The sequence below is a fragment of the Parambassis ranga genome, chromosome 22 (genome assembly GCF_900634625.1).
Source record: "Parambassis ranga chromosome 22, fParRan2.1, whole genome shotgun sequence".
Taxonomy (NCBI): domain Eukaryota; kingdom Metazoa; phylum Chordata; class Actinopteri; family Ambassidae; genus Parambassis; species Parambassis ranga.
Window position 1 is genome coordinate 9,222,184 of NC_041042.1, and position 26,874 is coordinate 9,249,057.

The 26,874-nt window shown below is 39.8% G+C and overlaps 2 protein-coding genes across 4 annotated transcripts in view; one reads left to right on the top strand and one right to left on the bottom strand.

Annotated features, from left to right (window-relative positions):
- Positions 1 to 21,792, bottom strand: part of nkx2.2a (NK2 homeobox 2a) — a 37,935-nt gene extending 16,143 nt beyond the window's left edge. For 2 of the 3 annotated variants that reach the window (XM_028395278.1, XM_028395276.1), the window contains exons 1-3: positions 21,679 to 21,775; positions 18,470 to 18,474; positions 11,654 to 11,706 (exon numbers count right to left, since the gene is read on the bottom strand). In XM_028395278.1, the coding sequence (XP_028251079.1) occupies positions 11,654 to 11,704 (51 nt within the window). In that variant the 5' untranslated portion in view covers positions 11,705 to 11,706; positions 18,470 to 18,474; positions 21,679 to 21,775. Of the gene's footprint in view, positions 1 to 11,653; positions 11,707 to 18,469; positions 18,475 to 20,499; positions 20,712 to 20,856; positions 20,896 to 21,678 lie in introns of all 3 variants that reach the window. The other variant, XM_028395277.1, reaches the window with a different exon arrangement.
- Positions 21,793 to 21,824: 32 nt separating this feature from the next.
- pax1a (paired box 1a) lies at positions 21,825 to 26,066 on the top strand. Its single transcript, XM_028395267.1, has 5 exons — positions 21,825 to 22,142; positions 22,762 to 23,391; positions 24,211 to 24,341; positions 24,854 to 25,067; positions 25,509 to 26,066. Exons 1-5 carry the CDS (start codon positions 22,139 to 22,141, stop codon positions 25,604 to 25,606), a joined length of 1,077 nt encoding a protein of 358 aa, XP_028251068.1. The 5' UTR covers positions 21,825 to 22,138; the 3' UTR covers positions 25,607 to 26,066.
- Positions 26,067 to 26,874: the final 808 nt, after the last annotated feature.

The window sequence follows — 26,874 nt, forward strand, 5'->3', positions numbered from 1 at the left end:
AGCTTCTCGACACACAAATGCCACAGAGACAGGGCTGATTTTCATGGAAGATACACTTTGAAAAAAAAAGTTTAATTAAACCTGAGGGCTCACTTGTGCAGTTGAGACTCATACATGATGATAGTCAGTCCTATCAGTTTAAAAGGCTTGGCAATTTTTCTTCACAAATACATGCACTTAGAGAGATTTAGCATTAGATCACCAAGTCCTCAGTGTTAAGGCGAGTGAATGGGAGTTTTTAGCCCTTCAAGAGATGTGAAGCAAAGTAGAGGAGATGAGTTGTTTTCCAACAATGTGCCCAATTCTGCACACCAGTGAATATTACCATTTCTTAAATGACAACAGTGCATTGTGAATTTGAGGAGCTGTGGAGTGCAGGGCGATCAGTCTTAACATTTTTGCCCTGCTGTGTTACATGCTGGAGAGGAACGGATGGAACAAATAGTGTGAAAGTGGTGAGCTGTGTCAAAGTGTTAACAGAGTGAACAAAAGTTCTTTTAGAGCACTCATGAAATGTCTGCTATTTCCATCAAAATATCAGATTTATGGATTTCGTGGAAGGGTTTTGTGGGCATTACTTGACATGAATAACTTTAGGTTTGAATACCTCTTTTTCAGAGCTAAGCCTCTAGTTCAAGGCCAGTGCTTGGCCTCAGAGAGCCATATAGCTGTTTGTGAATTCTGTTGCTGAGGCTAAGGGCCAAAAACACAGTACTTACTCAAGCTGACACATTCTGTGCGAAGAAGCTCTGTGGCTTGAGAATAAAAAAAAACAACAAATAGCTCAGTTTGTAGATCAGATGCTCGAAAGTGAATAAAATGAAGAATTTATCCAGTAAAGAATTTCATGCAATCAGGTACCAGCAGTAACGGGTGTCTAATGTGGATGCGATGTGAGGTCCAGGGCATTAAGATAGAAACTGAACATATCACTGAAACATGAACGCTGTTATATTTTAAAGTATAGACCAGGGGTTACTGACAGGCTGCCTTCTCTTTTAATAGCTGGACCATTATATATTGTACATCTGTGTAACAAGCAAAACATGTTGACTGACCAGGTCAGCTTCAAACACTGTAACAGAATCTTCCAAGGTCAAAGCAGAGGAGCAAATCACAGCTATGACCACCCTCACAATGGAGTGCTATCACCGTTGGAGAGGTCTTGGAAACCTCCACCTGAAGAGTAGCAAATCTCAAAATGGAAGTGCTGAAGCATTGTGTCAAGGTAGCCTGCTAGTGTTAATCTGCAGAGCTGTATTGATTCCGCAATGAATTTACAAAGAGAGAACTTAAGAAATTCCGACAGCAATAGTTAGGTTGCTTTAGTCTACCACGATCTCCTCCATTTTTTGAAACAATAAATCCTAGCATGAGTCAAGGACAGCTCATTGTGAGCTGTGCGGGCTCGTCCTCACCTTTAATACAGTTGCACAGAACAGATTCAAAAGCATTGAAAAGATATCGACATTTACCTTCAACAGCAGATCCATGGTGAAGTAGGGAAGACAATCGAAGACTATAACTGTTGTATTTAAATAGGGCTGCATTAGAGGAGTTGTGTGTCAAGGCCTTTTCTTCCTTACAAATGTATCTTGCTGAAAAACACAGTATGTTAAATCCTTCCAGCAGACATTATTCAGTAAACCTTACAAAGCTGTGTTAATGAATGTGAACAAATCACTCTGTGTCATGGTGAATAAGACAACAGTAGAATTCTTACTTACTGGAACAGTGAAAGAAATCAACTTACATACATACTGAAGGCCTCTTAAAGAACATCTCACTATCAAGTGTTTGCCAAGTTTTATATTTTTGTCATTGGTTTATCCTTTCATTAGTCTAATACGTATGTTGGTAACAAAGCATGTATGGACGCATAGATGTGGGTATGTGATGTCCTTCTGCATGAACAGAGAGAAAGCCAAAATTTAGGAGAGCCTACCGTAGTTTGTGTATTTTGGTGGATTTGTCACCTCAGAGTGGACATGGAATGCTTTAGCTGCAGGTAAATTATTATTAAGACTCAGTGGGTGAGTCACCAAATTGGATTATAAAGTGATAAATGCAACATAAGCCACAGTGACAGAACTGAGAAGAAGTGATGTGATGGAAGGTTTGACTGCTCTTAACTGGCTTGCCACAGTCACTAAATATCACACCAATGTACTTGAGTGCAGCAGGATGATGATATTGTATAAAATGGACAGACACCCTACTAACAAAAACTAATACCAGAACTGATTAATGCACTTTAACATGTAAATGTTCTTGGAAATTAATGTGTATGCAGATCCTAAAATTAACAGCTTCACTATTTGAAATCAAACACTAACAGCACTGATCTGAGGATGTTTTTTGTGCCTGAGAAGGCTTTGACTCTGACGAGCTTTTGTACCTTGCAGCAGTAGATATATAACAACATTCAAAATCCTCCTTTTATCTAAATTTATATGAAAAATCTGATTATGCGCAAAACCATAAGTCAGGTAAATCTCTTGTAAAGTGCAGTGAAGTTGCTTTGAATATTGGAGACCTAACTCAAAGTGAGGGCATTTGATCAAGTCATAAAGAAAAGTTATTTCTGTAAAATAACAAGCGATTGGTTTTTAGTTTGCTTTGTGCTGAACCATCTATCTCATCAACCTAAGAGGTTAAGGCTTCACCTGTGTAACCTGAATTTAAAAGCTCTTCGAAGGTCTTTTAGGTTAAAATATCAACGTTAACTCTATCTAAACAGAAAAACATGTTTGTTGCCTCAAGTCTCACCAAAAAAAAATCAATAAAAACATAAATAATGTCCAGTCAATCTATTTTGTGAGTAGGTGTGCATACAGATAGGAGCAGGGCAGTGTGCATACACATCAATGTTTGTGGCTGCTTTATGTGTGTCTGTGTGTGTGTGTGTGTCTGCACGTGTGCAAGGAAAGTCCCTGTTTGAGTACAGTGAACAGCCCATCAGGATATGTAACCTAAACAACACAATAGAGAGAAACAGAAGGGCCTGGGGGCATGAAACACTCACCTTGAACCAGGCTGCTCCTTGCAGACACAAGGATTGCCCATCTGCACATTTCTGAAGCCTTTTGATTAACAATGTGTCCAAAATGAAAGCCGAAAAAAGGAGAAAACACAATTTAGTAATTTCAATGGCTTTCTGCAGATGGGTTTCCAACATATTTGGATAATTAACGTGTAGATATTTTCTTTATACTAGGCTCACGATGGCAATTAACAGGTTTTGTGGAGAGGTGAAAACTTTTTTTGAGGCAGTGAAGATGGATGGAAATGCATTAGAGGAGGTCATGAAAATGGGCTTCTATTCTTCATGCTAAAAGGATGCTTTTATAAGGTGATAGCAATTGAAGAATAAAAACCCAAGGGCAAATAAATGATAAAGAACTATCTTTAATTGGCAATCTTTTTGGTTTGTATAAATACCACTCCAAATTTTGTATCCACATTTCCATTGACAGCATGGCAAGTCTCTCTTGAACTAGAATTATGGAACGTAAAATGAGCCAAATGCCGACTAAAAAGGACAAGCAAGCCAGAGGTTTCCAAATTGCCCACTCTGTTCATGATGATACTATGCAACTCAATGAGGGGAGTAATTGCATGGACACAGTTTAAAAGATACATACTGTTGTTTTAGGGAAACTGAAAAGTCTAAAAACTAAATGAATTCCATGTTAAACTTTGAATAGAGCCTGATCTGAATCATGAGCGAGTGCACGCTGACTCACAGGGCAAACTATGACAGAGTTGGAAGCACAATGCATTCTGTCACTGGCTTTAATTGATGTTAGAGGTTATAGCGTATTTCATAAATTCACTTTGCCACTAAATGTGTTATTTTGTTAACACAGTAGTTCTTGTTATGTGTGCATAAGGCATGAGTAGGGCCTTCAAACCTTTTTTTTCTCTCTTGCTCCCTCGCTCTCTCTGTCGCCACCTAATGGCAGGAGTGTTAACTCAGAGCTCTGTAGCCCACCAGAGGAAAAGTGTGCACCAACACATCCTCCCTCTCTCAGGTAATTATGTCTTTTATCTAGGAGACACATACAGCTACTTTAACATTGGACATCCAGCCGTCCTAATGGCCCATTATTCAAATAAATGGGGGAAACAGTGTGGGGTTGGTGACCCCCTTCGTGCGGCAGGGCCCTCCATCCTGGCACACCTGCTGAGACAAGGTAACGTTTATCACTGACACCTTCGCAGGACAGAAACAAAATGGCAGGCAGGGTCAGCGGTAAGGAGCACAGTGGGCCTGTCATATTGCAAACATATCCATTTGGTACGGCGCTACTCTTGTGGTTGCCAGGCTACTGCCTAATATATGGTGACTGAGTGTGCGTCAGAAAAACAGAAGTAAGATGTTGACTTTGAGATAAGTACCTCTTCAAATTAAACAGCACCATCACATTGCATTCAAAATAACATTTCCAAAGGTCAACTTTAAATGGTCCCCATTTGGCAAAAAAATCCCTGTGTTCTTCAACTCACTAAATCATCAAATTTGCATACCAGTTACGTTAGTTAGTGGCATTTAATTATTTATGTTTTAATTACACAGAATGAAGGGGATAATATCACTGTACGGTAGTTTTGTGGTGTGTGCGTGCTCCTGTAATCTGAGCACTCGGATGTCTCCTTATTAAAGTACACAAAAAGATAATTATGTCCAGCTCTGTCTAAACATTGCCATGGTGCTGCACTAGAGAATCATCGCTGAATTGGACACAGGAGAGGGTTAGACCTCTTATGATTAATGTGCTTGGTCACACACACACTCAGGAGTGGTAAAGGCATGTCAACTCCTTCTCTGTCCTGCTCTACTCCTGAGTCAAGGGTCAGCAAAATTGTTTTGATCGCACTGATTGCCGCATCAACTAGACTTATCACATGCAGTGAGCTAACCTATGGACTCCAGACTGCAGAGACAGCCAGCTGACATGCAGCTGAAGAATAAGACACACCCCTCTGTCCCAAAATCCCTATCATTATTTGAGAATAAAGGGCTGTAGACACATAAGAGCCTGCATAATGTCCAAGGCTGTAAACACAAACTCCATCTAATGTGATGAAGTTAGTAAACAGATATGGATGGGATCAGTAAGATGGAAAGCTGTAGGTCTGCATTTGCATGACTCATTCCCACCAACTCTCCCACGAAACACCCATCACCTGGAAAGGCCCTGTTGAATAGAGTTGCTGATGTCATTGGAGAGATGGTATTGATTGACCAGGGGGCAGCAAAGGCCAATGCAATTAACACACAAGAAAACATACAGCGTTAAAGACTAGGTAAATAAAGGGACTCTGCAGTAGGGCCAGACAAAGGCCAGACTGAAGCCCATTCAGTAGCTTCTTGTTCTCCCGATGGCCTGCGGTCTTCTCCAAGGACTGAGGGTCTGGGTGGGAGGCCTGGGGGAGGTGGCATAGAAGAGAGAGAGAGCCAGTGTGTGTGTGTCTGGAGGGACAAGGACAGAGAGTGGTTGACAAGAGCTTAGCCATGCTTATGTCCAGAACTGTCAGGTGATCACGGATGACCTGCATCTCAAGAAGATGAAGGGCTGTTGAGAGAGGAATCAGCAGGTCTATGGGTTTCTGGTTGATTTGCTGTGCGGTCCTTTTAAACACCTTCTCTTTGTCTCTCTCTGCCTGTTTTTTAAACAGTTTACATTACCAACATGTTACCATGCAAGGGAGAATTTGTGGCATATAAAAAGGATAAACATTTTGATTAAGCTACCTGCATTAATCAATCACTAAGTCCATTACAATGGAGAGAAACAAGTCCAATAATTAACTGAGTAAAAAACTTGCAATGTAGGTTGTCAGGATGTTGTGACCAAGATCGATCACAAATAAATAACGGTACAAGGAACCTATGACAATCCTACCTAGGTATAGGCACAGCAGTTCATCAAGCTGAATGCAGATAGCTGCTGACATGATCACAATGACAAATCAGTGTCTTGTGGTTTAGCTGGTTAGAACGCTAATATTCTCAAATCAGTAGCCGAGTGTTGTAACCAGTTTTATGTGGAAACAACCAAAAGTGATGAATGCACATGATGTTCTAGTCAACGGCTCAACATTATTATCCATTCCATGGTGTATTTTTTTAGAAGTTCATCGAAAGCCCTAACTAGATTTGTATGACTGACAATCAGCCTTGGGGAAGCAATTCTAGTTGTTTGGTTGGTTGAAGATACTCTTCTTCTGTTTTCTTTTATCAAACTAATCAAGCTTATTATTGCTGCGAATTTCCTTGAACTATCACCAGCATTATTATGCAAGCATCCTTTGTGTGTACACAAGATCCCGTTTTAAAAAAATGAATGGATTTCGAAACAAGCAGCCCACTGCCTGCCTTACAAAAAGGGGGGTTTAACCTGATTTGAACAGCACACATGCCAAAACTATTAGCATTGTCCTTAATGGTACTTTAAGCAGCATTCATTTGTAGGTGCACAGTCTGTGTCAGGTCAAAGGGAGTGTGTTGTACGCTGGTACAACGGACTGCTCACCCTCTGGGAGACCCTGTTTGATCCAGCTCGTCCTCTGACAACAAACAGAGCTGTAGGGTCGCCTATTCTGATGTGCTTCCCCTCACCATTCTCTGCCCCCCTTTGTATCTACATGGGATAAAACAATGGCGTCTACTTCATCTGTCTCCCAGGTGTCAGTGTGAACATGATCCTGGGATAATTTACCTCGTTTCTCATTTCTTGTTCATCAAATGAAGGCCAGTGCCTCCCTGTTCTTAGTCTCATTTACATTTTCTCATTAGCTCCACACTTTTATTATTCAAATTTGTATGTTGTCTGGAGGAGGAGAAAAAAAATGGATGGACAGATGGATGGATGGGTGATGTTGGCACCCTTATTTTCTATGTACAGTACATCACCCTGAGCAACAAAGAGTGTTATATTTGTGATGTCTGTGAGTGTCTCGTATACCACCTGAGGATAGAGGCGGCCATTGTTTCTCCTCGGCTGCAGGTAGAAAATTAAATATTCATTGTACGGTTGTTTTTTTCTTTATATCTCATGGCTACATGACATACATTTTCCAAAATTAAGTAAAGAGGATGACTGACTCTCCTGAAGAATAGAAAAACACAACCTTTTCTTATAAAAAGCACTGGTGACATCTGAGTGGGGTACCAATGTATAGAATGAGTGGTGGACATTGTATCTGGTAAATTCAGTGTCTGTCTGTGAATAGAACCCTACAAGCATTACACATTCTGCAATACACTACCAGTGTATACACTCTATAGTCCTTGACCATGATTTCAAAGGGTTCACCACTTGACCATGGTTTTCACCACATTCAGCTACAATGAATGCCCATTAGTCCTTTATAATGAATGATATTTATATAACATAAAGATTTTACTGTTGCCATTCAAGGATGCTGCAGCATTAATGAATGTGTCTTAACTGCAAACATCTTCATTTGCAGAATCATTTAGTTGTTATACAAGCTGCCTTGCTGACACATAACCCTGCAGATAATTTAGCTCTGTATAGCCATCAGCATTGTTATGGGTTTAAATTTTAGCAGTCCAGTCCAGCAGTAGCATGAACGATGCCGCTGGAGAACAAGCTGTTAATATATGTGGTAGAAGGAATCGTACACGCGCACTAAATCAAGCAACTTACAGACAGTAAAATGTACCGAGAGTCAGCAGTGATGGAGAGAAACTGAGGACTTGATAGGTTCAGTCTAAAGAGATGGGCAGCGATTAGATTGGGTGATGGGAAGGATGTGTATGGAGACATAGGGGGTTAATATTCCCCAGACGTCTTTCTACAATAAATATATTTTTAATTTGTGCTCTTTTATTAACCAGCAAAATCACTTCAAAATGAATAGCACATTATTAAGTCTTCTAGTGGCTCTTACTGTTCTTTATCATGAGTTTGTATCACTGTGCAATTCATCTCCAGCCATTCTTCAAACTAAATATGTTTTATATGAGCCTTCATTTATCATGGCCTGTCAGCTCTTAACTGTATCATTATTCAGTCTAGAGTTATAAATTGGAATCATTAAACGGTTTTTCATATAATCTGATGCAATAACTGCTCCCCCTTTATTGGCTTGTGAAAAGAAAATAGTAAATACAATTGTCTGTCAAGATCTTTGGAGATAGCAGTCTCTCTCAGGCTGAAATGAAATTAGGCCAGCCGAGGAGACAGGATCAATGTCAGCAGATTTGTTCGACTTTCATCGTGGAGGGGACTGGGGTTGAGCAGATGAAGGATGGAGAGAAAAGGAAGCTGACACCGCCGAACCCGATGAGGAATGTGGGCTTAGCTGTCAATATTTTTTCATACAGTGTCACATCAATCAGAGGTGTCTTTTCAACTTCTGTGGCGCAGTTCTGTGAAGACACTGGTAATGGAGATATTACATTCCTTGCACCAAATGTGTGGTCTCTTCTGGGATGTTTTCATGAAAGGAGATAACAATGACAATGTGGGGCCAAATTTTTTCCATCACTTGTATCATATTCTAATCAGGAGAGGACCTTGGCAGCAAGAAGGCAGCATTACCTCTGTGACTACTATTTACTAAATTATAACAAGGAGACTAACATTCTGTAAAGGTTTACAAATGTGTCTCATTGCTAGAAGATTGTGCACAAACAAATGCATCTAAATTTAAAAAAAAAGCTGGAAAATTGAATATATATATATGACAGACTACCTTCAGTAAAGCCCATGTAGACATAAACAAAACCTGGGTAAAGACTGCCACCCTCTGGCAACAACACAGACTGAGCTCTGCGTCTCTTTTTTTGCGTTTTTATTTGGAGGACATCATGACACATTTTTTTCATTCCAATAATAAAATAATAATAATAAAATGTTCTAATACACTTTGGTGCAACTCTTTGAGAATATTTAATAAATTATTGAAATGACAGAAAGACTGAAGTGAAGTGTGGAGTCACACTACTTTCACAGAGCAAGTAGTTTTCTGTGAGCCTATGCTGCCATCTACTGGCAGACACACTACAGTGACGGTGTGTAAGATCAGTCTGAAGGTGTGAAGATCAACAACAGAACAATCTGAGTATAGCGATTTAATCACAATTTATTTCTATAAAACTAAAAGTGTTTTTGCTCTGTAGGGGACAAATGATGGTGTCTGCAATAAAACAGAAGAAGCTCATGCTGGTGAAAAACAACAAGTGAGCAGCTTCCACTGTAGGCCAGATGGTGGTGTGTTTGTACCAGGTTGCACAAAGGTCTATGAACATCAGTGTTGTATAACAATGCTGAAACTGACAGCAGGCTTGACCTGGTGAGCTTCTGTAGCACTTAAATTAAACTTTAGCTTAATTTTCATGCAATTAATGTGAAAAGTATCAGAAGCCATTTACTGAAACATCGAGTTTTTTTGGTAACAAAAACTATTTTTTGCTTTTTTGAAGATGTTTCATGACTCCCCAGAGTGGCTGGTCATTAGCTTACCATTAACCAACAAGAGGGATCTTAGTTATGTGAGTTCCTCCAAGATCCACCTACAGAGGTACTGAGCACATTTGAAGCCACTCGGGGGAGTAGTGAAAAGTCTTCAAAAAAAAAAAAGATTGAAAAGAAACCCTTTGAGTCCAGTTGCCTTGATTTAAACTCTTGGACAGAACATGACCTGGATGAATAACAGCATCCACAGACATATGCTAAAAGATGTTTTAAAGTAGAGCTCCAAGTCCAAGTTTATGTAAAGAATTCCATTGTTTGCAATATGTCCACAGCAGGACTATTTATTTACCCCTGCAGGCCCATATTTCCACCTGGATGTTGACTGTGTTTATATGTAAACTTCCCCAAAAGAGAGGCAGTTCACTCCAAGGTCTCTGCTCTGTCAATCTGGGCAGTGAAGCTCGGTCATGATCTCTGTAGGGGACAAATGCTGGTGCCCCCCCCCCTCTTCTCTCCATATATGTCTCTCCTAATACTTCACCATCTATATGTGTGTGTCATGTGAAGATGCAGGAATGAAATTAATTGTAAAATTGTTCAGGGTCCAGCGTGGGTAAAATGAACTGATGCACTTTCTGTCACTTTCACCCTAAAATGATATAAAATAACAGACTGTTTGTTTATACACAAAGTCAGTCATATGATTTGGACCTTCTTCTTTTTTGTTTTGTGTAAACTCTACAGGTCAGCGAAAGGTTTCACACACAGAGAATGAAGAAATCTTTGAAAAGCAATTATTAATGTTTTCAGGTTATTGTTTTGCGAAAAGCATTTCTGAGAATTAGTCAGATCACAGGAAAGCTGAGTACAGATGGGAGGAGCTAAAGAGTTTTATGGTACGGTAAATACAGCAGGACACTTTAAAGGCAAACATATATATACATATATATGTATTTATCTTATATGATCTTGTTATTTAACATATCTGTGATGAGCTACCTCTTTCATTTTAAAGCTACAATGTAGAACCTCTGTCTCCCCCTTGTGGCAACATGAGTAATTACACAAACAGTGCTTATGTGTGGATGATGAATGCAGATGAACATGCCTGTAATAATCAGTATGATTGACAATGATTGAATGAAAGAAAAGTATACAAGAATAATAACGTAAAACTAAAATAAGAAAAGCTTTTACAAGAACAGTGGATTATTACAGTAGCAGTAGAACTGTCCTTGTTTTGTTGTTTTGTAAATATTTCAGAATATAAGTCTGGGGCCTTCTTAAAAGTAGTGTTATGCAATTTGTCCCTGCTGCTAATTGCTTTCTTTTGTAGAGTGTGATCCTGCAGACTGTTTAGATTTTATCCAACTACTTTTTTTCTGCCATCCTTCTATTGTAGTAACATTCTTTGTTTGTGTGCTATCTCAGTGATTGCTCTGCTCTTCTGCTCCACTTTCAGTGTGTCAGTTCAGGAATGTCAACAAGAAAGTAGATTAAGAACTTTATAATGACAATGGAAGGTCTACTAGTGCTAAAACCTTAATTATCATTGTGTGAACTTTGCATAGGAGTCTAACAGAGAAGGTTCTGCACAAACTTTAACCTATGATTAATTTTATACAGTTAAAACACCATGTGGCCTCACCTACAGTTTAATATATTACATGTACATCAGTGGCCCTTCAGTATATGTATCAACATTATTTCGCCTCCAGCACTAAAGTCTGCCTCTCAACTGAAAAACATGAACCTGAGTCTCAGTCTCATCACGGCTTTATAGACGATGACATGTACGGCCAACTACGTGTTCTCAGTCACCCGTGACGCACGCCTCGTTAGACAGGCTGATTCTGCAAACGTGTCATCACTTTGCACCATCTTGTCGATGCTATCGCAGCTATTTGCATTCTCCCCGAGAACTTGATATGAGTGCAATGAAGGGAAGAAAAAAAAAGTGGTGAGAATGTCGTCTGAGATATTTAGGGGACAGTTCAAAGGGTTTTTATGTTTAAAAGCAGGTGCTCCTGTAACAGAGAACAGCCACCAGGTAAAGGTTATAAGGTAGTGAGTTAAAGGTGCTCCATCTCTCTAAAGATAGCGCTGTTCTCCTGCACTGTATGTGGCAGATTCTCCAAATGGTTAGACTTAACTAATCATAAATAAGTTTACGTAACATCAATGCGATGAATGTTTTTTACCTCTTGAATTTTCAAGGCATTAGTCCTCCATTCAGCTGGAAAAACTGACATCTCTCTGTGTGCATGCAGAGAAAAGAAAACTATTAAAAGTAGCCCATCAAACCTGTCCTCCTGGACTTGCTTGCACTTGTCTTGGCTCCATTTAAAAAAAAAAAAGTGAAGGGCAGAGAATAGCTCAGAATGAATCATCTGAAGACAAGGAGACAGTGACAAATCCATTTTTAGCTCAAACTCAAACATTTTAGCTCCAGAATGCTAATAACGTCTCGCTTGGTTGAGTCAAACAGTCTCTGAAGAGCCAGTATCATTTTCAGACGGTTCCCTCTTTGCTGACAGGTCACAGCACTGTTACTGACACTGACCTATCTCTACCTGCATTAACACTTCAGTGTACAGTTAACCCTCAAAAGTGGAAGGCAGAAGGTGCAAGCTCCTTTTGAAATGAATCATATTTTTAACCATGATGTGTAAATGTTTGAGAACCGGCTATTTGGAGAGATATTTTTTAAAGGAAAGATCTGAGTAAATAAGTGAATAAAGAACATCCATGCTTTTAATACATGCAAGACATGAATGGCATGCTGAAACTGCCATTTACCAAGCATGGACATTTACATTTTGATGGGTTGTCCACCACTATTAGTAAAGTGCTGTAACTTTTTAAAGAAAAGTGTTTTTTCTCTCTGGAGTCTATACAGTAGCTGCACAGAAGCACCATGCTACTAAACTTAGACAAGACATCTGCTACTTCCTGGTACAGGCGCTGGTTTCAACGAATCAGTGAATATTTCTAGATAGTCTCCTGTTCCACAGGAGACTCAGCCGTTGCTCTGGGTGACTTATTTCTACATAACATGGACACAAGTACTGTAGATTTTCCATCCTTTTTCTTAACCCTGTAGAGGGTCCCAACTGTCAGTTGGAAAAGGCATAGTAGGCCAGTCTATTGCTGGGCCACAAAGAGACAAACAATGTCTCAAATGTATGACCATTTTAGAGTACTTTGTTATGTACAAGGAGAACATGCAAACTCTACACAAAAAGGCAACTGCCAAATTCAAACCAGGATCCTTGTTGCTGTAAAGTAACAACAGTGCTGACCCACTCTGTAGGGCAGCAATTTGTGAAGATGAACAAAGCCCCATCATACAAAGTTAGATAGATATTATCAAACAAGTCAAACAAAAAATACATAAAGACTGAATCGTATCAAATACAGGCAGGACAAACTGTCCGTGTATTATCATCATTATAGCAATCATTGTCATTACAGTGACAAAGAACAGGACTGTCTATATCTTTGGCTTCTCAGCTGGCTTGTTCCTTCTAGCCTTGGGTTAGCATCCTGCGCTCTATATCAAGGGGAAATCCTTGCCATGTTTTTGAGTGAGGGAGGCTCTGAGCCAGTATCGCTGCGTACTGCCAAGGAAAGACTCAACCCTCTGATCCTGGGAAGTGTGCCGCACATTTTTTATTTGATGTTGTAATTGTTTCTCTGTCTTGGATGGGAGGTCTGGGATGTGTTTTTTTTTCTGTAGGAGGAAACACTCGTGCGGAGAGTTCCATCTCTGTAGATGTTTTGGAGATGTGGCAGCAGGTTGTGGTCTGCAGCATATGGGCTCACTTTAAGATCTCCACAAAAGCTTCTCCTCTGACATAATTGTACCATGAATTAGACAAGGAAGGCTTTGATTTATCAACACAGTTGTTGACAACAAGTTTCCACCCCTTCTGACTTTCCAGTGACAAATCTACTGTGATAACCAAAGCCTATAAAACAACACTAAACAGCAAAAGTAGATCATCCTGAACAAATTGTATTTGCTGTAATTAGTTAATGGAACAACACATTACTCTCAGGACTATTTCCTCATGTCAGATTTCAGCAGAGGTTGAATGTCCTCTAATTAGACCGGATGAAGGTACGTTCTCCTTGACATCTTATAACAGCATGGGCCTTCTAGGAAGCTTGCTGAGACCTTTGCCCAAACCCATAATTAACAGTAATGTGGGTGTACACACTCGAAATATGGCTACATCAACACTGACATTGAGCAATCGCGGTTTTTCATTTTTGCAGAGCTGTTCCAACAAATAACATCATCACATGTGGGCTCCACCACACATACCATCATTATTTCAGCTGATGTCAACAGTATTTCACATGAATCATGATCTCGCTTGTAACTGTTACCACAAATAATTAGCAGTGCAACCGCAGGCTGTTTATCCTTTCCTTTTGTCATGCTGGCCACCATACAGTTAGTTCAGTGAGGATGCTGCTTTTACAAATTCATACCTAATATGTAAAATATTTACAATATCCTTTTAAATATTACTACAGGATACATGCAAAATAACATTTTTTTACCTCAAACAATTTTTTCTGTTCTAAAAGTTTAGCAGAACCACTAAATACCCAATATTTTACTAAACAAGTCTAACAATCTGAATATGTATATATATAAATACCTTGTAATGCCATGAAAAACGTGCATCCGTCACAGACACTAAGCCTGAACTCACATGTACTTGCTTGACACCGCACATCTTGCTGTCTGTTTACATATGGTAGGCACATTTTTTTTCCCAAACTTGCTTATTATTGTGACTCAGTATTCAATGCTAGGCAACACATTCATTCAGGAAAGGGCATGTTAAGAAAAATGGGGGAGCTATGAGGGGCTTTTTCTTGGCCAGCAAGTCCAGGCTTGGTTGCAGGCCTGTCTGTCCCTACTCAGTACAAACATGTCAGATATTTCACCACCGGTGTGCGTGAGCTAAGTTCCCCCCCATTCCTTTGCAGTAGTGATCTCTACCTCATGCTGTACAAGCCTGATTTGTACTCAGCATGATTAGTGTGTTAATGCACCATAATTAGCTTTAAAAGGCATATGCTTATTCTTTCTAAATATGGAAAGCTGGTGAGAGACTTGAGGGATTCCTGCAATGTGTGCACACCGTAAAATACACACCGTGTTTTTGAAAGCTGAAAGGCAATGTGTCCAGATGTGACCAAAAAATAATCATGTGGGTTGAGTTTTCTGACATCTCTCCACACAGGCTCAACTGCTCACTTAACCAGAGTCTGGAGTCGGTTTTCACATTTGCACTGTTGAATCTGGACTCCTACAGCACGGCACTACAATTCACGGAGTAGAGAGAGAGAGAGAGAGAGAGACATCCAGTTAATTAATCCAAGGGTGGTGGGACAAACAAGTCTCCATTATACAGACACTGGACTCAGGTTTTGCACCTTTCAACAGATCACCACCGTGACAGATGACCACAAGCAGGTATACGTATGGATTTCAGGAAGCCAGCACAGCTCTCTTATGAGAAACGTGAAAACGTGGCTCTGGCTGGAATATACTGAGAACACCCAAAACAAACCCACTTCCCGGCCCAACTGGCATCCACACAAGGGTAGAAATAAGGGAATGTATTTATGAGCATCTGGCTGTGGTTCAGTGAGGTCAGTGCACTGATAGAGTACAAGGAAAGATCCTTGCAATTCTACATATTCAAACTATGTGACTGGTCTTATATCTTTTATTGTCTTTGTGGGGAAACAAATGCAGCTACTTGTTGTGTGTTTTGTTCAAGAATTGACAAAATAAAAGCCAGCACCTCTGGTTCTTTTTACGCTCGCACATGTAAAAACTCTGATTATCCAGTGTTGTGACATCAATATTCAATCCATCTTTGGACTTCTTTTTTTCAGGATGGCACGATCATGCTGGTAACATTGACTGATATTGAGCTTGGCTTTTGGAAGAGGACACACGGTTTTCATAAGCCCATTAATCTTAAAAGGAGAAACTGTCAGAAAACATACAGTACCCGTATCCTTGACATAAAAAAGGCCTGTCCAAGGCCTTGATTTCTGGTTTGGTGGAAAACAATATCACACTGCCTTCGATAGAAGGCCTTGAATGTCCCTCTGCAGAATTGCAACATTTTCCATAATAGATCTGGCTCTTAAGCTTCGAAAGACAAAACTATGCCACAAGTGCAATCTCGACAAGTCAGGACTCCTGACTGAATTTACAGCTCAGAGAGGGTCACTTGAGGAATCACTGCTTATTGCTATGATTATTATTATTATTACAGGTGTCTTAACACTCTAGCCAAGTGTCAAACCTAACTGTAAAGCCAAGTAAGGTTTCATCTGAAAGACAACACAAAGAGTGGAATAAAATGTTCTGACGCTAAAAGTCAAAAGTTAATCATAAACATCGCGGCAGAATCTTGAATTGAAAAATACAAGGTTAATGTCAGTTTCCACATGTGATCCAGTGTTTTTCAAATCCCTGGGTTGATTTCCAAGTAGGGCAGGCATGAATCAGCAGCAGCCATGGATGGAGTCTGAAGTGCTCCAAAAGTAATTAAGGTTCCTCCTCTTAATTGACAACAGATCCAGCACAGCAAAGCCTCGCTGCCAAACAAAAACCATGCATGCAGTATAAAAAGGTGCATGAAACAATGCCTAGAAAGGCTCCCTGGCTGCACAGACTGGATAGACTGTGAGCTGAGTACTAATGATGTAGCAACAAAACAAATGAGCACTTATACAACTCTGTCAGAGAGCAAAGCCCGTTAAAATGATTTTTGTTTTAGAAGTTTATGTGATTTGGTGCCACTGCAGGTGTTGTGATGTGTTTTTAGCCTTTTATAACAACTAACAGTATCACCCAGCACCAATTCTAATCACACCTTTTTTTCACCTTTAGGGCATACTGAGGGCATCAAAAGAAGCTTTTTATGAGTTTCACTTGTTTAACAAGCGGGACTATCCTGCTCACGGCCACAGAGGGAGCTCTTCATCATGCATTCATACTGTATTCTTGGTAAGATCATAGTTTAGTTGGTGCAAAAAAAAAAACAAAAACAAACTATGTAATCCCTTCAGTCAACATCTGAATTCCTTCCAAAGAAACACAAACTCAACTTGCAATGTATAAAACAAGCATTATAAACTACCCACATGAATATCAGACCTGTATATTTATTACATTAAACAACAGGAAGTAACTTTGATTCACTATGATATGTGCTATGGTTCAGCTTAATTATTTAGATTGTGATGATAATAAGTCTGATAAAGAGATTTGGTCAGACCATGGGTCTGATAGTAGATGTGCATATTTATCAGTTAATAGTGAGGTTATCTATTTCTATTCACAGATCAGGTATCATCTGAATTTAAAGCAATATGCTAAAGCACCATGATGCATCATAAATCACATCCTCTGCTTTGTATTTAGACAGTATTCAACTTACAGTGTAGCAGGAGAAGCAGCTGCTATAGTTAGAAAGTGGAAGGTTTACCTTGACCTAATTTAAATCTAAATTGAAGGCCTGTATTTACTGTGAATGCTAATTTAGCACCAAATATGAACTGCTTCTACTTTTAAGTGTCCCCTTCGTCCATTCTCATCATCACCACCAATTTTCCACTGGGATTAAAAAGGTATTTCTGATTCTAATCACCAGGAGGCCAGGACACCTAATGACATAGAAAACAGTATTTGTGCTTCTTGGCATTAATCACCATAACAGCATCAGCCTCACCAATTAAACAGATAATTTCTGCCCACCTTCCTCAGAAAATAAGTCAAAACAGTCAAATTACATGTATGACCCTCAGACATCTCCCTTAATGTAACAATTAGAAGTTAGTTCAGAGCACAAAGACACATGAGACGTGTTTAGTGAAGGTCACAAGCAATTATCCAGCCTGGTAAAAGCTGGCATGTCTCACATGGCACCACTGCACGCCCTCATTAGGCGTGTTCTGCAGCTCAGAGTGGGTCTTGTGGCTATAAAAGAACTGTGCTTGCTGCCTTCCAAGCCTCCTTTTAGCAGAGCCTCACCAGCAGGAGCACAAAGAAACTACACATCACCACCTCTAGATCAGATAGGAATGGACAAACCTTTTTTTTTTTTTTTTAAGACGGGGTGGCTGCTTTACCAAGGAATCTGAGTGCTCCTTTACAGGTTGAGCTTGGTTGCTTTTCAACAGGATTAACATTGATTTCCCCCCTCTCTTTTCTAATAATAAGCAACAAGGGCTTATTACCATTTGGACTGAAACTGTAGTTTTAATATATTTTATCACAAAACATGATATTTTCCAATAGGTGCAAAGGACCAGTTCTTAAATTTTACAGCAGCAGAACAAACAAAGACAAATGAGCAGTCTCAGTAACGAATGCTGTTTTTTTGCCCACCCTGCTTGGGACCCTATAGAAATATCAGGAAAGTGAGATTTTCTCTGTGTTTTAAACTTGTATTCTCGCTGGTGCTTGGTGCTGGTGCAGGCAAGCTGGACCCAGTCTAATAATTTCCACATTGAGCACTGAGATCACTAAAACTCACAAACACTAAATCAAAACCATAGACACACACATACACACACACAAAGACTCTTCAATAAAACACCATGGTTCATTCAGTTGTGGAAAGAAAATTGAAACCAAGTCAATCCTTTTTTTTTTGTTTTTTAACAGATTCTACTTTTGCTGAAATGTAAAAAGCACATTTATCTGTGCATGTTTATGGTGTTTACCTGGAGAGAGGAGCCAATGTGTGCAGTATCAGTACGAATGGAAACCCATTCATCACATCAGTGCTTTCATTTTTTTTCCTCATGCCAAGACGCCATGTATGCCTTACATATGTTAGACAAAAAACAGGGAAAATGCATGCAGCTATTCTTTATTGATTTCTGCTCCTCCAACATTTACAAAGCGATTTAAAGCTTAATTGCGCCTGAACGATCACTGAAATAATCCAGCTCACACACATTCACACACTCTCTGCTCCCGTTGAGACAATGAAAAATAGAACTTTAAATGCCCCTTAAGACTTTTTAAGACAAAACACACTCGAGGAAGTGAATCCTTTGATGACACTTAAAACCAACATCAATATTTACCGACTGGGGTCGTTGCACCTTGCGGGTGTCAGGTGTCGATTGGATGAGTTAACTTGTGTCTGATCTGAAGGTATTTTGGAAATATATTTTACACCCTGGAAAACGTCTCTTTTCGATTTCCCCACTAAATGAGCTAAACTATAAAACAATAAAATAAAATCAGTTTGAAGATAAATAATTATAAAACACACAGGCCTATTTCAAACGGAACACGAGCTTATAGGAAATTCTGACTTCATTCAGCGTTATTCAGCATTTAAAGCGCACCTTGTAATATATTTAGCATATATATCTTATAATCTCTGCACATGAATTTGGACATTAGTTGCATTAATACTGAAAGAGAGATGAAATATTCGTGGTACTTTTACACTAATATTAAAATAGGCCTGTTCAACCATAGAATAATGCATTGAGTTATGTGATGACACAAATAAGCACAGATCAATTAATTCATTTTATCTATTCTATATCTGAATATGTAACACACACACACACACACATATATATATATATATTTACATATATATATATATATTTATATATATATATATGCTGAAAAATTTGTAACTTAAAATTCGAATTACTCCCTGAAAACAACCTCATATTTTGCCTTATATTATACACGACAATGATGTTACAGATCTTCGTGACATGAAAATTAATATTTAGTTGTTGGATCTCTCACCAAGCAGCTGTGTGACGAACATCGATTAAAGAAAAAAAAAGTAATGATAATATTATTGCCCATTGATGAGCTGCCAGTGATAAATGTGTAAATTTAACATCAAATATGTGTGCATTTAGTGTTTGTGTTTATGCTGCAGTGTTTATGTGGGCATGTATTGTATGAACACACACAGTTAATCCTAAAAAAAAGGGAAGGAGCCGTTCAAGAATGCTTTTGTTTTGTCACACATGACAAACTAAAACAGACGGTTGCGACGCCGCACACCTGATCTGTGCGTAAAATGTGCAACAGCACCAACGGCTGAAATGACGCACAGTTGTTTATCCATATATATGTATAGCCTATAGCCTTTAAGCACATTTTGTATACATTTTAACATCCTTACTGCCCTACACGTGAATTCAAACACAAAATAAAAATAATATAAAAAGCCACAAGATTCAACTGGACAACTTTACATTTGACATGGATCTCCACTGTTGATCTAACCTACATATAGCCTGTACTGACAGTGTAAAAAATGTTTACACAGCGGCCATATTTTTCCTTAAACATCATTCAATCCATCTGAGCTTCAATCAATCTGTTAATGATTCCTGCCAGAATCCAACAGCTAAATATATTTACGGTATTTTAATGCGTCAAGCTTGTCACTACAAAGAGCTGATAAAGTGGGAAAACGCAAAACAACGAAGTTGTTTCCTAACGTTGAGTTTTTTAAGGTTTATCGCAAGTCTAAACAGACCTATCATTGATCAGGGTGTCAAAAATGAATTAAAAATAATATAGGATATTGGTATACATGATTCAATTCTAGCATTAAATTTAAAATAATAATAATGTAATGTAATGATTTAATGTACATTAAAACCATTGATATCTTAATGTATTTCAAGAGAAATCGATGAGGATGTGCAGGTCATGCAGGTCAGTTTTCATCCAAAAGCCTGGAGCAGGGCAGCTGGACTTCTTAGAGTTCCTTGAAAACGAGCAGGAGCAGCGAAACGTCTTCAGGGAACTCCAACAAGTCCGGTTCCTCCGCTTTAAGCTTTTGAAATTCAAAATAAAGTTAACTCGCTAATGAAAACACACACACACAATACAAATAGAGGTAATCAAAGCATGTTATTATGATACCTACAAGTTTATATTGCAACATGCAGAAACGGATTTTAAATAAGTGCAAAAGTCAAAGACAGTATATGCTGATAATACCATGCAATTCCTGTGTTGTCCAGACGAGGGGGGTCCTGCCAGCCAAGCAAGGGTGCAGAGGCAGAGGCGAGTCAGTGACAGACACCATCAGGCTGAGGAAGATTTTCCATTATTCATATAGTTAATATTAGGAGTGTTGTTGGGGTTAATATTAGGGATAATTTATACTAGCAGCAGCAAGTGTCTCCTCCTGTGCGTCCTCTGTCTCCGCCCTGCAATGTGCATGCAAAAGCCAAATGCAAACATTTCATATTCAGTCAATCTTCAGACAACCTGAGAGTCCACGATAAAAACATGAAATACGTCCATCACTAAGACGATCTACCGAGTGCCCAGACTGTACTCCTCTGACCTAACCTGATGCTTTCCATGTGTCCTCCTCTGCATGGTGAAGGGCTGGAGAAGAGAGCAGAGGAGAGGGGTGGGAGTCGGGGTGTGTTTGGGGTGTGTGTGTGTGGGGGGGGGAATAGGGACACTGCACCTTGTTACCATTGGGTCGACTGTTAAGTTTTACAAGTAACGTTTTGCGAGCTTATAAACGATACCTTCTAAACTTGCACAGGAAACTCCGAAAACATGCTGTGATAATGTATGTCTGTGGAATCCAGTCGATATCCCATAGTCTGAGAGCTCTGCGATCTACAGACGTATCGATTACATGAGGCCCTTCCCATGTTTGATGCCCTAACACTGGCTTATAAAACACTCTCAGGCTGGTACTGGGAAAGTTTGGCTCTAAACGTTAAATGACTCAGGTCTGAGGGATCTGTCAGAAAACGGTCTGTTTACGAAGATGCGTAGAAAAAAATGAACTTTACAGTTGTAAGTAAAACTGCTTTAAATGGCAGAAAGTGAAAAACACATTGATTTTATAAGCTGGTATCATAGTCAAAACTCCGTCCCATCACTATTAATGTGCGTAATGAGGAATACATTGTATACGCTGAACTTCATTTCGTTATAAATTGAAGTGACAAATATATTTTAATACAAAGAAGAAGAATGTGATTGTGTGTATGTGTGTGTGGACGTATAATAACTGCGTAAACACGTTTTATTGCTTAAATTGAAATGTACGCTGAAAATCAACGTTAAGTTTATTCATAACTTTAAAATTCTAAAGTTCACCCAATGCTGTCATCTCACTTAATATATCTCGCGTGATGAATAAGTCCTTACCAGAAGGCTGCATGTTGGTTGAGAAGTTTCCCTTTCTGCCACTTCCCCTATGCAAAATATTCAAGGAGGCTGCACTGCTCCAGCCGGATGGGGTTTGTATTGGCTGACTGCGCTTTCCAGCGCAGGACGACCAATGAAACCCAAGCAGAGGCTCAGCGTATAACAGCGAAGATTGACGTGGTGGACGCGTCAAATTAATTCCAGCAGACTTCAGGCTACCCGGGATAACTCCAATTTGCATTTATCGGATGAAGATCACTTTGGTGCCATTGTACCTTGCAGTCACTTGCTTCCAAAACAGAACGGGGCACGCTGCAGTCGGCGGAGGTTTTGAGAGGTCTGCCTTTCCTCTTCTGGGGCTCATTCCTCCCGCTCCCCTTCCTTCTCTGACTTCGCTCGGACGCGTTCAGCCATTTGAGGGGGCACCTATATTTCCCAGCATCTCGAAACATATAGGCAAATGGGTAAGCCTTTACGGTCTGCATGCTTCAGCGGCAGGGAACTTATGGAAGCGTATCCAGTCACACCACGCCTGCGTAAAGACAAAAATAAGCATTTGGTTTCTTTTTCTCTAAGTTCAGATAATGTGCAAATGAAGATCTCTGAAGACAGCTTGTCAACTTTATTCACGGTGGATTTTTCCAGGGCTGTTGAGCAGGACGCTGTCTGTTTGAAGCTCTAATCGTAAACCACACCAACAATTATCCTATGAAAAGTTTTCTTTGAAGGGTTTTCTGGTGTCTATTCTTCATGCTCGCCATTTTTTTACGTTGTTTTTGTTGTGTGCCCAGGGGTGTTAGAGGGAATGGCTAGACAAACCGTTTACACACTTCTGTACAGTTGCAAATTAGCGGCCATGCACCAACCAGAGGTTACCAGTCTCTGTAAGATGACACGTACACTTCATAACCTCAATTTCTTTTGCAAATTAGTGGTTTCCATCAAACAGAGGCAGACGGAATGATCACAAATATTTCTTGGATATTTCTGTTTTATTATAACATATTTTGTGGTGTTTCGACAGACGTGTGGTCTCACGTGTATGAGTGTCAATATGGAACTCATATGTCTTTTCTCCTACAGAGCAAACCTATGGAGAGGTGAACCAGCTAGGCGGTGTGTTCGTCAACGGGCGACCCCTGCCCAATGCTATCCGATTAAGAATAGTAGAGCTGGCTCAGCTCGGGATCAGACCCTGCGATATAAGCCGGCAACTTCGAGTCTCACACGGCTGCGTGAGCAAGATTTTGGCGAGGTACAACGAGACTGGCTCCATCTTACCCGGTGCCATCGGTGGAAGCAAGCCACGCGTCACGACGCCAAACGTGGTTAAACATATCAGGGAATACAAACAAAACGACCCGGGGATCTTTGCCTGGGAGATCCGGGACAGACTTTTGGCTGATGGGGTTTGTGACAAGTACAATGTTCCTTCTGTCAGCTCGATCAGTAGGATTTTACGCAACAAGATTGGAAATCTCTCCCAGCCCAACCAATATGAAAGCAGCAAGCAACCCTCCGCGCAGGCCGGCCTCTCCTACAACCACATATACCCTTATTCTTACCCCAACACCATGTCGCCTAATAACCCTAAAATGGGCAGCCCTCCTGGAGTACCGGTGACGGCTGGACATGTGAGCATATCCAGGGCATGGCCTTCTGCACACACCGTCAGCAACATCCTTGGAATACGAGCCTTCATGGATCCCACAGGTGAGAACAAAAACAACCATTTTAGGCTCCGTGAAATCTTGCATCTCACACACTTATGACTTTAGAGCGCTTACTGTTCTCAAACAAGAGTTTAATAAACATGAGCAGCTGGTTATTATTCTGTTATCCTGCATGATTAATTGCCGTACAATTTGTTCTGGCAACAGACAGGACAATGTGTCCATTAAAAGTTGTACAGGCCTCCATTTCACCACTGAGCCAGAACGCATGTAAGGCCAGTCTCAATAGGCCTTTTCATGGAATGATGCGTTTGCAAACACCTTGGCCACCTGCTATATCCAAGTTAATCCTTCAAGCAGTCATTACAGCCATTTTTCTTTGCCTTTCTGCCTTTTTGTCAGTGTTTTTATCCACAGCTAGATCGCGCTGGCTAAGTGAATATTTCTGCCAGAAGTTGCATGACAGAATATTCTTCTTTTACGCAAAAACGTGAATACAAAATACAGGGCTTTGTGAGCCTAAGTAATCATTAATATAAGTTATTAAATGGCAGAGAAATAATTATCAAATAAAATGCATGTTTTTTTTATTTTTTATTTGTATTAGTTAAGATGGTGTAAAAAGTAGTGCACATAATTACTGATGCAGCTCTAAAAACGTCAGTATTTAATAATGTATTTGTTTGAGTGAGATTATGTAGTAAAAATGTTTTTATGGAGGCTCACTAAAATATGTTTAGCATCACAGGTATAAAAAAAGTTTAAATGTGTTTTCATAAATAATTATTACTGCATCGTTTTTGACAATTCATTTTGCTTTGTTTGCACTTTTGACACTAACCTCTTATTTTTGTATCAGCGATTGCTGGGGCGGACGGATATCCACCAAAAATGGAAGAGTGGAGTAGCGTCAACAGAGCTTTCCCAGCAGCTCACACAGTCAACGGGATTGACAAATCTGCCATTGACGCCGACATAAAATATGCTCAGGTAAAAAAATAAATATATATATATATATATAATAAAATAAAATAAAGTAGCTGTATATATATATATATATACTGGAACATCTGCACAGCCTGCAACTTTTCCACACTAGGATTTGACATGCATGTACACACTACTGCGCAGATTTTATTTTTAATTAAAGTTAATGGCAGAATGGACATGAGTTGCTTCTGCCACAGAGGGCCGAGGCAGTGGTGAAGGGAGAGGGTGGTTAGTTTTATCATAAATCCTGTGTATCTTCAGTGCTTTGGATGAGGCTGACTGACAGAGGAAACCGTGTTATTTGCTCTAATTGGACTTATTTATGGGAGATGAAATTATAGTGAAACTTATGTTTTCGTCATTCTGCTTCCCTGCTCTTCTAAACCACTCAAACACCAGACATCGTCTCTGAGAACCGCCGCTGTAGGCCACATGCCACTGTCACATACAATTATATGTTCAGGAGGGGAGCTCACGTTCATTTTCTCCACGCCTTATCTGTTTGCGTGCAGCCGTCCTCGACACTGTCCAGTTACGTCCCGGCGTGTGCCTACTCTCCGACCAACCAGTACGGGGTGTACAGTGGGCCTGCAGGCAGCTACGTGGCCCCGGGCCACCACCACTGGCAACCACAGAGCCCGGTTCTGTCCCACCCAGGCAGCGGGATGGGCATGCATGCAGGGGAGATCCACTCGACGATGGCCTTCAAACATCAGGCCAGAGAAGGTACAGAGATCCATACCACAGTTTAAAATTGCTTTGTATTACCATGCATTATTATTATTATTACTGCATTTGGTTCATTTTTATCTGATCAGTTTATACCCGTATGGAAGGCCTCAGTATCTTCCCTCCCCGCCCCTTCTTCTTCTCACGCACACTCACTTTTTTCCGCCGACCACAATGAATGCAAACATTTACCACATATTAAATGAAGTAATTACAAGTTAATTATCAAATATTGATATTGTAGTTTAGGTCAAGTGGCCTCAGACAAATTTACGCACGTGGCGTGGGCAAAATATATATACACATATATAAATATATTTAGTTAAAAGTGTGATTCTGAAAACGCTCCTCTGGGTAGAATAATTTACATATATGTAAAAAAGTAAAATTGTGTTTATTGCATGCACATGCTCACTGTGACTTCCTTGCGTTTTACAGGGGACAGAAAACCTCCCAGTCCACTGAGCAAGCAGCAGCAGCAACATGAAGACTTGAACAGTGTGCACGGACTCAGTCTCCCTACCTCATCCTCCTAACCGGGACTTATAACACCTTAATTGGCAGACCCATTTAAACTGAACTCATTTCAACAGCTCCAACAGTAAGTCTGAACACTAACGGCTTGTTTGTAGCTGACAGTCAAACACAGGCCTCCTTACACGCTATATGAGTACAGAGTAGCTTTATCGGTCTTTCTGGCCAAATGAATGTAAGCTTGCATGGATGTATAGGTGTTTCCCCTCACTGGTTGATTTTTTTTTCAGTTGAAATATTTCATGTTGCTAAACTTTATAATCTCTAAAGGAGTTTGCAGATTTTTTTAAATCCATTTTGTCCACTCTGTCATTGATGTTTTATGCTAAAAAAAACGGGGGCTATTCTGTAATCCGCGATTTTAATCCTAATTTGTGGCCATGATCTCGATGTTTTTTTAACAGTGACTTAACTATGTGAACAAAAGATATAAATTGTCTAAATGTAAAATATTTGCCAAAGCTTTAATTATATATTTTTATAATTTCATTGTAAATATTAAAAAATAAAGGCTTTCTTAAATGCCACACTGTTGCAGTTTATATTATTTCAGTAATCCGTGGTAGATTATTGGCAGTTTGTTTCAGGTCTGATTGATGGTGTTCCATAAGAACTTTACATTAGAGAAGTTTTTTTTGCCATTTTGATAATCTGGAATTAAATCTCAAGTTTAATCCCCTTAAAATGATTTTGGCCAACTCTGTGTATTCAGCTGTGCAGGTTACAGAATAATACTTTCTGCTTTCACTTGTTTCGATCAGGTGTCATTTTGCCTTCCTCGAGGCCCACAATGGCTCATTTAAATCAATTGACAGCGTTTGAGAAAAGTTTCTTAAACGGAATTTTAATATAGATGATTACATACTATTTACTGGCAAAAGTAATTTTGTTTACTCAGGCATAACCTCCTACACTTCCAAAGAGCTCTCTCGGCAGGCTGGGCGCCTCCGCTGATGCTATCTGAGTTGTAATTGATACCCGCCATGATGGAAATCTGAGGGCTGATCATACACGTTAATGAACGGTGTGTACAGGAGGAGCAGCTGACAGTCCAGTCCACCCCCATGCAGCCTCAGGGTTATGTTATCCCGCATAAAAATTATGGGAGATTTTTTTTCCATTACTGGCCTATATGGTCTGTCCTCTCCGCCTCTCTCTGTAAACTGTTTATTCCTGTGGTCTGTTTGTGCTGCACCAGCTCCAACGAATAGACTGCTCACAGCTTTCCTTAATAGACTTGACTGTGCGCCACTGTGCGCCATGTATGATC